Below are 13907 nucleotides of genomic sequence, written 5' to 3'. Positions count from 1 at the left end.
ATATAGTAAGCTGGCCAGTGATGGGAAGGTCTCTGTAAATGATGAGTGAAAAAAAGAAAGAATATACAATTAAAAGAGAATTTTTACAGTGTAAGAGTCACACGGTCAGGCACTTTTAGAGAAACGACTGTCAACTAGAGAGGAAGTTCCTGTAAATTTATTCAAAGCCTACCATACTCACTTTTTTCAATCAAAGCCTGCATAATCACTAGGGACTAGAATGTAGTAGGAGTTCAATAACTATGCATTGTCCCAATAATCCTGTAGCTAAAAACCTCCAGGTATAATAATGTTTCTATAGCAAATGGCCTTCTGATTTCCAACTGGGGGTAACAGGAGTACATCTCTCACCCTTGTGGTTGAAAGGAAAAACATAAAAAACAAAAATAACAGAATAATATTAATATGTTTTCCATACAGATTACAAAAGTCTTTCGTGTGTACTCTATCACATGATCATGTAAAGAATTCTCAGACTTGGTTTGGGCAGATTGTACTTCTTCCATTTTATAGATAAGAAAACTGAGGCTCTGAATTTTAAGTGCTTTGCCCCATATCACAGAGCAATTAAGTGACAGGACTGAGAATCAAACTAAATTTTTCTGACTCTCAGTTTCATGTTCTGATTGAAGAATTTCCTCTTCCACTTTGTCTGCTTTCTGGCGGAAGCAGGTATTCCTCTACTCCAAGTCTCTGGTTTGGTTCCTGTGGCCCAAGAAGAAATTTCCTGTAGGTTGGCAAGGACCAGAGCTGATCAGAGAGGATGGCTATAGGTCAGAAGTAAAATAAGGCCACAAGGTCAGGACAGATGAGGTTAAACACATGTCAGGTAATCTCAATGATCAAGACACCATCCAAAGGAGATTGAAGATCATGGGGGCAGAATTCAGAGACAAAACCTTAGAAAACACAGTGGTAACATACAAAGAACAGAATTTGAAGTGGAGGTATGAAATGAATCGCATATGATAGCTATGATTTCAGCTGAGCCACTGTGGAGGATGGGTAATAAAGTGGACCAGATTTTTGTTTTTTCATAAAGAAATAAGTATGCCTTAATATGAATCACTAAGACTTTATGAGATGGAACTCAAAGGCAACATCTAAGAAAGGAGATAAGGAAGAAGCACTGCGTGCCCAGAAGGAAGGGCAAATTCTAATACTATAATCACAAAAGATCCTAGTAGGAGATGGAGAGGCTAATGTGGCTGCACAGTGATTTCCTTGTTTTGCTCAGATTTGAAACAGTCATGAAGAAAATATAGAAGAAGGAACATCCATCAGTGTGAACCAGTATGAATTAAGTCCTAGAAGGAATAGAGGCATGCAAAAAAAAAAGCTAAGGAGACTAAGAAGGACTTGGAAAGGTATGTATGAAGCAAAGAGAAAAACAAAGAAAAGTTCATACAACTTAGGGCAATTATTATATTGTACCATAATATTGTCAAGCTCTTGTGGCAGTACTGCCACTCCCAGGAGCACCATATGTATTCTATAGGATTCTATGAGGGTGAGGCTCCCTGGAGTTGTGCGATACAGTGGGGCTACTCCCTGGGCTTCACTCTAGTCTCATGATACATCTCGAGCCCTGCCCTCCCTCTTGGATGCCAGATTTTCAGGTCCACTTTAATGTTCTCCCTCATGGACTCATGTCCAGATCTGCACATCACCTCCCTTCCACCCCTATTTGAAATTAACCTCTACATTCCCCTACTTGATCAATGCTGTTTACAACTTTTGAGCCAGAAAGACCCAAAATATTACTTTCACATCTCTTTCACACTCCACACTCAAAGCATTTCATCTTTTATTTTATCCCTTGAATTTATCACTAGCCTCTGCTACCTTCTTTCTCTTCCCACTGCTATTTCCCCAGATTGGGACTCACACTTGTAAAGTACAAACTCATCAACAGGGTCCCAATGTCCCCATAACCCAACCACTGTTTTTATTTCCAGCTCTAACTCTAACTACACCTCTCAAGGACTCGAGCTCCTGCCTTGCTGAACCAGTCACCATTCATGGAATATTCCTTCCATTTTTCTGTTACCCATGCCACTCCTTCTGGCTAAGTGTAGCTGCATAGACTCTTGTCCCAATCATCAACCGACAACATTCTACTTATAGATGAATGTGGGAAAAATACATCGTGGAACTAATAGATTTATGGACTAGATGTCAACCCATACCCAAACTCTTGAATGAGTTACAAAGCAGATGGTTTATGAACACTTAGAAGAGGAAGTGTTGCTTAATATCAGTCAGCTCACATTCATTAACAACCATCATGCCCAAGTCATCTCATTTCCGTCCATGGCTCGGAGGAATATCCTATAGTGAGTCATTTGGAAAATACTTTCATGATCTCCTTGTTAAACAAAACAGATTAATTTGGGCTGAATGATTGGCCACCTGGGCACCCTGTAGTTAATTGAGCAGCCATACCCTCCAAGCTGTGGGTTAATGAACCCTACATAACGAGAAAGAGCCCTCTGGAGTCAACAGGTGGAAACCTGTCCTAGGTGCGAGCCTGTTCAATATTTTTACTAGAGGCTTGATGAAGATGTGTCACACATGCTTCTCCTTTCTATGGGTCTCACAGATCTGGAAGGGTTGGCTAATATGTTGAATTTCCAAATCAGAATTCCAATCTCTGATACATGCAACAAATTAGAACAAATTAGAATTTAACTGAAAAAATGTAAAATCACGAATAAGTGTACAAATTCTACTTGATTAGCTCAAAATAGAGAAAACTGGCCTAATCACAGCTACTGTGAAAATGACCAACCCGCCGACTCAGAATGAATCAACCATCTGCTGGGGCTGACCGAAAAGTAATACAATTATAGACTGCATTAAGAATTTGTGCAGAACAAGGAAGGAAATAATTTCTCAGCTTCAGACAATATGTGGAATGTTGTGTTCAGCAGATGTTAAGAAGTTCCCCAGGATTATGAGAGATCCAAAGTGTTCAGAGTGAAGACAATGGAACAGGTTTCAAAAATCGAATCTGAATTATCTTTACTTTTTCTTATTTGAGTTCATTTAATCTTTGGGTCTAGCCAGTCTCACCATGCTCACTAGTTCTCCATGACACTAAGTTCAGAGAACGCCAACAGGCTCCAGTTACTATGAAATCTAGGCCAAAAGGAAATGAGAAGGAGAAGTGGCAGAGATGTGTGAAAATTCCATGGCACACAGAGCTCGGAAACAACCGAGCAGCGACGTCAACGTCGTGGCAAGTGAAGGAGACATATGAGGGTGGTTGTCTTCAACCACCAATGGAGAAACTATTCAGGGCACAGGTCTTACTGGCAGGAGGTCACAGCAGTGTCCCTTACAGCCATATCTTGGTGCCTTGGTCATTCAAGAAGAGCCTCTCCCACTGTCCTCCCTTAAAACTTTACCTCATGTTAAAGATTTCCTTAAAGATCATAAAATGCCATTTCATTAAATGTAATTATAATTTATTTACAGAAGTCTGTTTATGGCAAAGCTAGTTTCCATTATATTTTTATAAATTAGGAAATTATAAAGAAAATGTTCTTAGAATAAATAATATAACTTATTTTAACTCTGACTTCTCAGTTGTTAAATATTTTAATTAACAATATCCAAGTCTAAGGTTTTGATTTGTCTACTGAAAATATTTTGGAATCCTCCATAGACCCCTAGCCCGTGAATTTATTTCAGCTGGACTCTCTACTCATCTGGTGGCTCTATCCTTGACCAGAAGTTTCATTCGAAACTATTTCCATCTATCAGCCAGTTTTAGTTTCATCTGTTGTGCGAGAACTAAGTTGTGACCCTACTCACCCAAGTGTGTTGGGTTTAGCATGAAGGAAAGGGGCCTTGGCTGTGATTTCCTGCCCAATGTCATCACTTTTAGTGATATGCTACCTCCGTGAGATCTGTGACCTCCAGGTTACTGTGTGTATATACAGATGTGTGTGTGTATGTGTGTGTGTGTATGCACAGGTGCACACACACGTGCAATTCATGAAAACATAACCTAAGCCTTGATTTGTCCAAATCTGTGTCAGAAGGTGCAAGTCTAACTACATCCATCGTTACCATACTTGGGGGACAGCTCTCTGTTCACCACGAAACACACCCTGACATTTGTAGCTGAGGCTCCGGGGAAGTGAAACAAAGCTTCCTTTTGTGAATGCCATAGAGCTTTAGGGTTTAGCGCACACAAGCAATTTATGCAGAGGGCTGGCAACTACTGTGTGAGCTGCATTTACCTGGGAGTGAAAACAGCTTTCATTTCAGGTATACAACCAGTGGAAGTTCAAAAGCATTTTTGTCTTCAATAACTGGGGCCAAATCTGCTTTACTGATCTAGGAACAGTGATTCTGGACATGGTGAGAGGAAAGCTGTTCCGAATCACAGATACTTTTGAACCAAGGGAAGTTTTGTTCTTGAGAGAGAACTGAAAATAATAAAGAGAACCACTGTTGATGCTTATTAACCTCATTTTAGAGTTTATGAAATTAACGTGTTTCTTAAATTAGTGTTTTATTGAGGCCAGTATCACTCTAAAATACAAATGTGAGTCCCTGAGCACATCACCCACCCTCTTTGTATGTCTATTTCCATAACAGAGATAAGAGAATCTGCCCACATAACATCAAGGAGTCCTAAGATAATCTAATCAAGCAAGAGAACAGCTTCTCACACCACAGTGATTGGGAACGCAGGGGTCTCTAATTGTTGTATCTTGGAGTATGTTAAGCTACTGGAAAAATGTGGCTCACCCTCTTGACTTTAATCAGTGTCAATATGAAATGATGTTTGTATGCTAACAAGCAGATATATCATGAAGTCAAATTTAAAATTTTGCTTGAACTTTTAAGACTAAATATTGGACTTCAAAAAATTACTGCAATTAATAGGAGGCAACTTAAACTGTTTCCAGATTCTGCTGCCCTGGGTTCATCTGACATAGGCTACCTTGGAGGAGATGTTTAAGCAGCAATCATATATAAGCTAGTGCTTGGGAAAACTGTAAAAAATGATGAAAATATGAGGAGATTTTGTTATGAAAGCTTACTCACATGTGGTGGAAACATCATTATGAAACTTGCTTTCTCTTGTCCCTCTTCCCTTTTTCTCTTGGGCCCTGTAATCCCTCTTTCCCCCTCGTCTGAGCAAGACACCTGTCATCCCATGCCACCCTGGGCTGGCCGAGACTTTCCTCCCAGATGTGCTCTCTTTGGAAAATATCTCAGTCTCCTATTCCCTTCATAGATCCTGCAAAACTTACTTCTGTGTTCTCTTCCCCTCAGCAATGCCCATGGTTTTCCAACCACAGTTTGAAATGAATTAATCTGGCCTTCTGCAGATGTTAGGAAGATTATGTCTTACCTCATGTATAATACACTTGAATTTTAGAATTTTTCTGGCATTGGTACATTATCGAAAGGATGGTTCTACTATCGGAATTTTGATAACTCTGTGGCTACCTGGGGAATGAGAGCATTTTTAGAAAGTCAGGCCTTCCTGGGAATGGAGCCAACCTTTGGGAAGTCTAGACCTCACAGTCTCAAACCTACATGGCTGTAAAGGCACTACAGAGATGTTACCATAGAAACAATACTCTCGGATCAATTTCAGAGAAGTCATCCTTACCTGGTACCAGGTCACCTCTGGACTTTGTGTACCATTCTGACAGCCAAGACTGGGGCAATAAATCGAATCAATGCTACCCAGAAGAAGGTACTGCTTATGTGGTCTGGAGTCCACACAGGATGTATTTTTCTGGGGTTTAACTTCTAAGACGATCTCAATACAAGAGGCCTCATCCTGGGGGTTCCTAGGAGAGTTAATGAGGTCCAGTGAAGACAGATATTGTATCCAGATAATATAGGATTTGGAAATATTTTCAGAGAGGAAAGAATTTAGAACCTACCTAATCCTGGGCCTACAAATATATGACCCGGCATCCTTCATCCCTATGGTCAAAAACTGAAGGGCGTTCTTGTTCTGGATGAGGTGAGGATAGTTTGTCGTAATTTCCCCCAATGCATCTCCACTTGGAGATTGGAGGAACCACTGGACATCGGACAGGTCCTTGCTTCCATTGCAGGGTACATGCTGCGGGACTTGCATTGGTGAAAGTTGACTTCTGTGGAAGAAATGGGATTTCTGGGGCTCTGGCAAATCACAAAACAAGACAAACTTCTCCTCACTCCCTGCTTGGTATGTCCAAATGCGTCTTTTGGTGGAGCAATCTGAAAACCACAAAAAAAGCCAAGCAACACAGAAATAAATTAGAACATGAAACTCGAACTTATCTCTACAATGGTACTCAATTTAACAAGAGATTCAGCTCCTTTGTTTGTCCTTCCTCCTCCCTGTCAGAGATGACTGAGCTACTGTTCGTTCCCCTTCAGCTGCTCCCAGCTATGGTAACTGGATTGGCATCAGCCCTTGGTACAGCTGAGAGCTTTCCATCCCAATCATTGCAACAGCAGAAAGGAAATGTCATGTCATAGTATGTTATGCTGCTGCAATATCAAATTATCTGGCACTTCAAACTTTGACCACAAGACTCACAGTTCAACATGAAAAGCGAAACCCCCTACCTGAAATATTAAATCCTTTAATTCTCTCTCCTGACACAAGCCAAAGAAATATCCAGCCCAAACAAAGCATTGTTCTCCCTCTGTCCTTTCATTACTTCAGTAGGTCAGTCCTGCTGCAGAGGGTCCACTGTGGTTCAGGCTGTGCATTGAGAGCCCTCTTCATTTCTGTCAATCAAGAAATGGGAAACGGAGAAATCGGAACCAACCATCAAAATGCAAGTCACACAGGAAACTCTGAGGGGGCTCCCCGTGCCCCCGTTGTGTGGGGGTCCTCTAAATCATTTGGCGCAGTCTCTCCGTGGGTGTTATTTCTTACATATCTAAAGGAAAGAGAGCATTACACGCTCACAGCTTTCCAGGTGCTGTGCAATGTGTTCTTTTGTGACATTTTTTTCCTTTTTTTATGTCCCAATTTTCTCATCTACTATGTAAATCTCCATGAGTAATTTATACGCAGTTAAGTGAAAGTTTTTGTGAAAAGATGACCCAAGGTCAAGGAGAATGTCACATATTTCACAGCCAGGGAAGCTAGAGACAACGCATAGACGTTGTACAATTTAAGGATGTCTTCATGTTGCTAGTTTTGCAATAGGCATCAGAGAGTAAAGGACGCCTGTCTCTCCAGGCCCCAAAGGAGAAAGGGAAAGTTGTCAGTGGATGACGTCACTGCCCAGTCTGAAGTGTAAAGGGGGAGCAAGTTCCCCTGGAGAGAGAAGCTGGGTGAGGATGCACCCGGGGCCCCTCCCACCTGGCTGTGGGACCCTCAGAACTGTCGCGCCCCTTTTGAGAGATGAGAGATGAGGAGACTGGAGATGGGGGTTATATTTGATTATTATTTAATTTTGTTCAAAGCAAAAAGTTAAAGTACTTGTCTGTAGAACAGTTTGTCGGTGCCACTTAGAGTTCTGAACGATTATCACTAACATAAAAAAAGAGCCCAGGTACTACCTTTGAGGGTTATAGGAATAAGGGAATTTCCCCTGAACTTTGGCTAAATTTCCCCTAAAATGGCCATACTGTGTCAGGTTCTTTCACGAGGTTTAGGGCAGCCAAAAGGAATGACACAGTTCCCGTCCTTAAGAGCCTCAGAGCGAGAGCGCAGCACGCAGACAGTCACAGCAAGCTGCAAGGGAGGAGGCAAAGCTGCAGGCGCAGTGATAACGGAAAAAAAAAATCAAATAAAGAGCGAAGGAAGGAAGGAGGGATGGAGCGAAGAAAGGAAGGGATGTAGGGAGGGAGGGAGAGACGAAAAAGGAGGCTCATTGAATATCATATGTAAAACGCCCTAAAAATCCCCTTTAAAAATCCTTTACCCACAACATCCCTTTTAGACAGCTGTCAAATCTCTCCACCTCTCCCCTCTCCCCCCACCCCCGTCTTCATATCTAACCAGTCAAGCAAGCTCTTCTCCTCACCCCTTCCTGCCCTCTCTGGCCATTCCTAACCTCCCCCCCCCACCTTTCCCAGGATCTTTCTTTCCACGTCTCTCCGTCTTTTCAAAAATTCGTCTCCAACCATTTTCCAGCCCCCACACACCATGCCTCCAAACACAATATCTCCTCTTTGGAGGCCAGAGGAGGCAGTGTAATTTTAATACTTGCAAATTAAGTATCTTTGTCCTGAAAACAGAAGCACGGAGCTCCAGGTGTCCTTGGGAATCCAGCGGGAAGATCTCAGCGGCCTGGAGGCGTCCGAGGCTGGAAGTGAGGGAGGCGCCGGGAGGGGCGCGGGGCGGGAGCGCGTTCCCGGCGCAGGAGCGTCTGCAGCTGGAGACGGGGGCGCCGGAGCGCGAGGAACACAGCGTCTGAGCGTGGGTCGGCGGCCACGGGAAATTCAGAATGACACATCCAAAAGGAAGAAAAGGCACCTGACCACAGAGGCGGCCCTGTCGGGAAGCGCAGAGCAAGTTTAAAGCAGAGACTAGAGGTTAAGGTAGAGGCTCCTGGGGAGTCCGGCAGGGTCGGGTGGAGAGGGGCTGGGGGGTGAAACTGGGGGGTGAGGGAGAGCTGCTCTTTCTAAACGAGGCGCTGTGCCACGCGGATCCAGTGTTGGATTCTTTGCCGAAGACGGGAGAGCTCTGAGCAGAATCATATCGTGAGAAGTCGGCAGAGAAGCAGGGGTTCCTCTGTGTGGCGGGAGGAGGGAGCTGCTGGAGGGCTTCTCGGCGGAGGCGCGGAGGGGCGGAACCGCAGACAGGCTCGGGGCGCGGACCGGGTAGGGGCGGCGGGGCCCAGCTCTGCAAGCCCTGACCGTGGGCAGACTTGGGGGCCGGCAACAGGCCTTCGCCACCTGGCTACTGCCATGGCCATCCCTGGAGTGGAGGCGGGCACCTGGTGAGCCGGAGGGTGGCATTATTTCTTCCCATCGGTGACGATGCTTCTTGCAGAGACTGCACTGAAGGAAGGAGGCGGGACGAGCAGATGTTGTGTTCCCCGCCCCCTCGCTTTCCTTTCCTTTTCCCTTAAGGCCCCTAAACAGCCATCTGCCAGCCTCCAGTTTCCCTCTTGCTTCCTAAAAAGCAAGCCTGAGCATGCGGTTCTCATGCTACCAACTTCACCGGGTCCCAGCACCCAGGAAATAAAGACCCAACTCCAAAGCACTGGGTGAAAAAAGAAAAACTGCAGGATTTGGCTCTCTCCTGTCTTATCTGATTTCTTCCTTAGGGAGACGTTGCTGGACTATCTGGGAAATGACGCGTCTCCCTGCATCCTCACCACTGCACCAGCCAGCAAGCATTGCTCTCACTACTCATTTCTATATCGTTCTCATCTTAGCACACAACATTGTCTGAAAAAAATTAAAAAATAAGATTGTTTTTTAAAACATGATTAAATGTTCGCTGTCTCCTGGAATATAAGCTCCAGGCAAGCAGGGGCTGAGTCTTGTCTTTTCCAGCCCTGTGGCCTCTCTCCAGGAACGGTGCCTGGGCTAATAACAGGGAATCAGTAACTATTTGTAGATAATTTATCCACACCACATAATAATTATTATTTTATATACCTTATTCTTAAACCCACTAAATTGGGAGCTTCTCAACAGCAGTGACCCTGTTTTCAAAAATCTTCTCTGCAGAGCCAAGGACAATGCCTGATGCATAAATGGTAATCAATTTCTGTTGTACAAATAAATGAAAAAAATACATGCTCCAGGAGGAGCCGGGCAAATGTGCATCAATCTGGATTTGACCATGAATTTGCTGTGTGACTCTGATTATGTCATTTTACATCTCTCTGGATGTCAGTTTTCTTATCTGCAAAATAAATTCTTTGGACTGTATCAGTAGTTGCTGCATCTGAAAGCTAGTGGGTCAGAGATTCCTGGGTTAAGCCTGGAAATCTATTTTTTAAAAATCTCTCTGACATGGGAACCCGCAGATTATAAGATGGCTAAGATCCGTTCCAGCCCTCACATTTCTGTGATCCCGTGTTCAAGCCTATAGCAGATTGGCTCTCATAGCCTTCCCCCCTCCCAGCAGTCTCCAGCCCTCAGAAATTCCCTTCCTCGCCCTGATGGAACGGACAGGCTGTCTGGGGCTTTTCTCAACTGCATTTTTGCTTCGGGTCAATGTTTCTCAAATTACCACTTTATAAGAATCACCTGGAACACTTGTTACACTATGGATTTCTGGATCCCTGAGGATTCAATAAATCAGAATCTATATTACAAACAGGTGTCAGGGCCATCACTGCACTCCCCAGGGGACCCTGGGGAAACTCTGCTCAGGGACAAAGGATCAAGCTCAGGAAGGCAGGTCAGATGATGGACAACTGAACAATACAAGGATGACCCGATTCTGGAAACCCTTTATGTGGATCACTCTGTGTGGGTCCTTTGAGACCCTCTAACGTCTAGGTGACACCTTTCAATGCACCACTACCAAATTGCGTTCAGTGAATCACAGGAAGTCATGCAAGGGACGAGTGTGTCATTGATGAAGCCCTGGACCACATAAGCCAAACCAGGATGCAGACGCTGTTCATGGGAGTGAAATGATGGGCTGTGGGCCCTGCCATCTCGTTTACTTTCCAGTTCTCATTTTACAGATGAGACCACGAGACCTCCGTTGCTCTAAATCGTGGCCAATGCTCTTGATATAAATCAGTACAGCTTTTAAGTAGGAGAGTAATTCTTATCTGGATTTATATGTACTCAACGCCTTTGATTTTCGTTTCACAACGTGCTGTCCCCTCCCAGAAGGCGATGCCAAGAACCTAACAAAGTGGCTTTGAGAATCTGAAGATTCCCTTCCCCCAAGCATTTTCCAGACCTGCTTATTGAAAGCCATTTTTGTTTTGTCAAAGGATGAAGATTTCCGGACCAAAGCTTTTGATGAGAGGGGAAGGAAAAGAGGGAAATGTATCAACCGGAAGGCCCTGACTGAAGAAGGAAAATCTCATCGTCAAAGGCGAATGTGAACTGCTCTGTAATTTCCCACAGAATCAGCTGTGACGATACACAGACGACACACGTACTCAGAGAGAGTGGCACTCGTATAATAGTAACAGGACTTAATTCAACAACGGTGACTCTGACTCTCAAGTGGTCTGCGGTAGCTTCATTCTCCATGGTCTAGCGATTACGGAAAATGAAACGAGAGGTGTCCTCCTTCAGGGATCTCACGGTCAACACAATATGGCCATTCTAATTCAGTGAAATTCTTAAATTGCTCTACTGTAAGAACTATTCCCACAAAATGCTCCAAACATTATAGATAGGTTTATTTTATAATTACCAGTTAATAATTGTATGGGTTATTTTATAATAATAATTTATTTTTAATAAAATATATTAATAAAATATAATTTATATATATTTTAATAATTATTTTAAAATAATAAATTCTAATATAATTTTTTTATTTAAAGAAGTGAAGACTGCAATACATATGGAGATGAAAATTTTGCTAATTAGATCAGTAGTACATCAGGTAGATTTCTCTGTTATGCTAAATATGCTAAAATATTTCAGGAAAAGAATTGTGTTTGTAAATCATTTTAAAATTTATTAAAACTATTTTCTCAACTTATATTTTCTGGTTAGGAAATCTAGACAAAAAATGTACTGTGTCTTACCTTTATTTCCTGTTCTTGGGACAGAAAAAAAGAGGAAGGAACTTCGTGTTCTTATTTCAGTATCTGCCGGCTTTTGTATCTGAAGAAGGATATGTGAGAACATCCATTTTCAGAGAGTCCTAATTTATCTCTCCCTGGCCAGAGAGGCACCTGGAGAAGACACAACAGCCATTTAACTCACACAGGCTTAGAAATGGTAAGAAACCTGGATAGATAAAGAAAGCCTTTGGTATTTTATAAATGGCCATTGATGTTGCCAAGCGCATGGTCATCCATGGCAAGTGGAATTAACCTATGTCTGTCAGTAGAAGGAAATGCTTTGACGACGAAGCAGCTAAACTTCTCTGTCCGACCTGCTCTACTAGATGAGGCTTTGTGGTTGGGTTTAGTTGAAAGAGTGAGTAAGCCTGTTTCCTTTACAGGAATTTCCTGTAAAAGACAATAGCCCTCAACTCAATTTCTCAACTGTGGGTTGTTGTTATTTTCCCCCCCTTCTTGTAAAACTAACTCCCCAAAGTGTAGCCTTTAGAATGAAAGCTAAAGCCTTTCTTGTGGTTATCTTTTTCATTCTGGAACAGAGACCAAAAAAATCTCTCCAATACCCTTCATACAGCAATAATTTATTGTTTCAGAGCGTAAAATCAATTTGAAGTCTAAGCTCAGTAGTGTTTTCTGGTACCTACTAATAAAGGAAACCTTCAAAATATATATTTAATTACGAAGCCCATTGTTGCTTTGAGGGAGCAATAAAACCACTTAACAAGCACCTTAGAATACTCTTGTGACCACAATGGTCAAAAAGAGCTTTGTCTAGAAAGCATCTTGATTAAGCCCAGATATTATTCTCCCTCAAGAGGCTAATATTCTTTTAGAGGTAAGGCTGATATATCTGAATACATCAGATTTCCAGACCTATTTCTACACGAAACTAGAGAAAACATACCACACAAATGAACGCTAAGTTCACTTTGGGATGAAGGCAAAAAATAAGTGTTTGCCTGAGGTGAAGGTCGGAGAATAGCAGAGGAATGAACAAGTATGGCCAAGAATGAGCCAAAACAAAACAGAATCGAATCCCCCGCTGGTTCATGAATCTGTCTAGGATTCCAAGACAGATTTGAGACTTTTTTCAGGCGTACTCCAAGGAGGCAGCAGGGAGCAGTCACGAGGACATGCCAGGCTTGCGAAGCTCTAGGCACATGGTGTCATGTGGCAGCAGATCCAGCAAAAGAGGAGAGGCAGCCAACTTGGGTGTTTGGGAGAGGAGTGGCTAGGAAGGAAAGAAAAAAGCTAAAAATTAGGTGCTGTTTATGATGGGTCTTCAATAACTGTTGAGTTGAACCCAATTCAAGTGAACTGGGATGTGGGAGATAAGCTTCTGGTTGAAGTTTCAGATCTGGATGCAGTATTGTGAAATTGAGTCTGAAGTTATTTAGAGCTGTGTGTTTTAAAGTGCATTTTATCACTTTAATATAAATGGAGTAGAGCTTGCAAGAGAAGGAAACACCCTGATATAGGATCTGAGGAGACAGTCTCCAAAAATGGCAGCCATCAGTTCTCTCCCACCCTGCCTCACTCCCCTTCCCCCATAACCCACCTGGATGCCCATCATGTTTCTCACTTCGAGAGATAGAGTCTATTTTCCTTCTCCTTGAATCTAGGCTGACTTTGGGTCTTGCTTTGACTAAAGGAATGCAGTAGAAGTGATGCGGTGCTATGCCAGCTCTACACCTAGTTTTGAAAGGTCTTTGGTTCCACTTTCTCCCTTATGGAAGTCAAACACCATGTAAGAGGTTCAAGTACCATAGACCATCTTACTGTAAGGAAGCTCAAGCTATTCGGGTTGTAAGAACATGAAGAGAGAGAAAGAAGCCTGGCCAGACCCCAATTGTTCCCACCACCCCAGCTTCAGACATTAAAATGAAGAAGCATCTTAGATGTTCCAGCTTCAACAGATACAACATGGAGCAGAAGAACTGACATGATGATCCCACCCAGACTGCAGAACTCTGAGAAATAATACGCTGTTGCAGTGAAGCCAGTGAGTTTGGGGGTTGTTTGCTATGCAGCAATAAATAGCTGAAGCACATGTTAACCACTGAACCTAAAGAATGTTTTTTCACTGGGTAAAATGAAAATGGTCTATTGAGTACATTCAGTTTCCTAACCGTTTGATGTCAGTCTATTATTGTATCAGAAATGTGGTACAAGGGTAAACCAGTCTCAGTCCTTGAAGAACTC

General features: G+C 42.8%; 1 protein-coding gene across 2 annotated transcripts in view; it reads right to left on the bottom strand.

Moving 5' to 3' along the window:
• Positions 1-12028, bottom strand: part of LOC119512241 (interleukin 18 receptor accessory protein) — a 38511-nt gene extending 26483 nt beyond the window's left edge. Inside the window, exons 1-4 of one of the 2 annotated variants that reach the window (XR_005212347.1) lie at positions 11667-12028; positions 6595-8988; positions 5919-6240; positions 5639-5822 (exon numbers count right to left, since the gene is read on the bottom strand). Coding sequence is in view for 1 of the 2 variants with exons in the window: in XM_037806813.1 (XP_037662741.1) it covers positions 5639-5822; positions 5919-6240; positions 6595-6664 (576 nt within the window). In the remaining variant the exon portion in view is untranslated. The remainder of the gene's footprint in view (positions 1-5638; positions 5823-5918; positions 6241-6594; positions 8989-11666) is intronic. The other variant, XM_037806813.1, reaches the window with a different exon arrangement.
• Between the last annotated feature and the right edge of the window lie 1879 nt (positions 12029-13907).

This window comes from Choloepus didactylus, chromosome 17, assembly GCF_015220235.1.
Source record: "Choloepus didactylus isolate mChoDid1 chromosome 17, mChoDid1.pri, whole genome shotgun sequence".
Classification (NCBI taxonomy): domain Eukaryota; kingdom Metazoa; phylum Chordata; class Mammalia; order Pilosa; family Megalonychidae; genus Choloepus; species Choloepus didactylus.
Note: the sequence above shows the minus strand (reverse complement) of the source record. Positions and strands in the feature narration are given on the sequence as shown.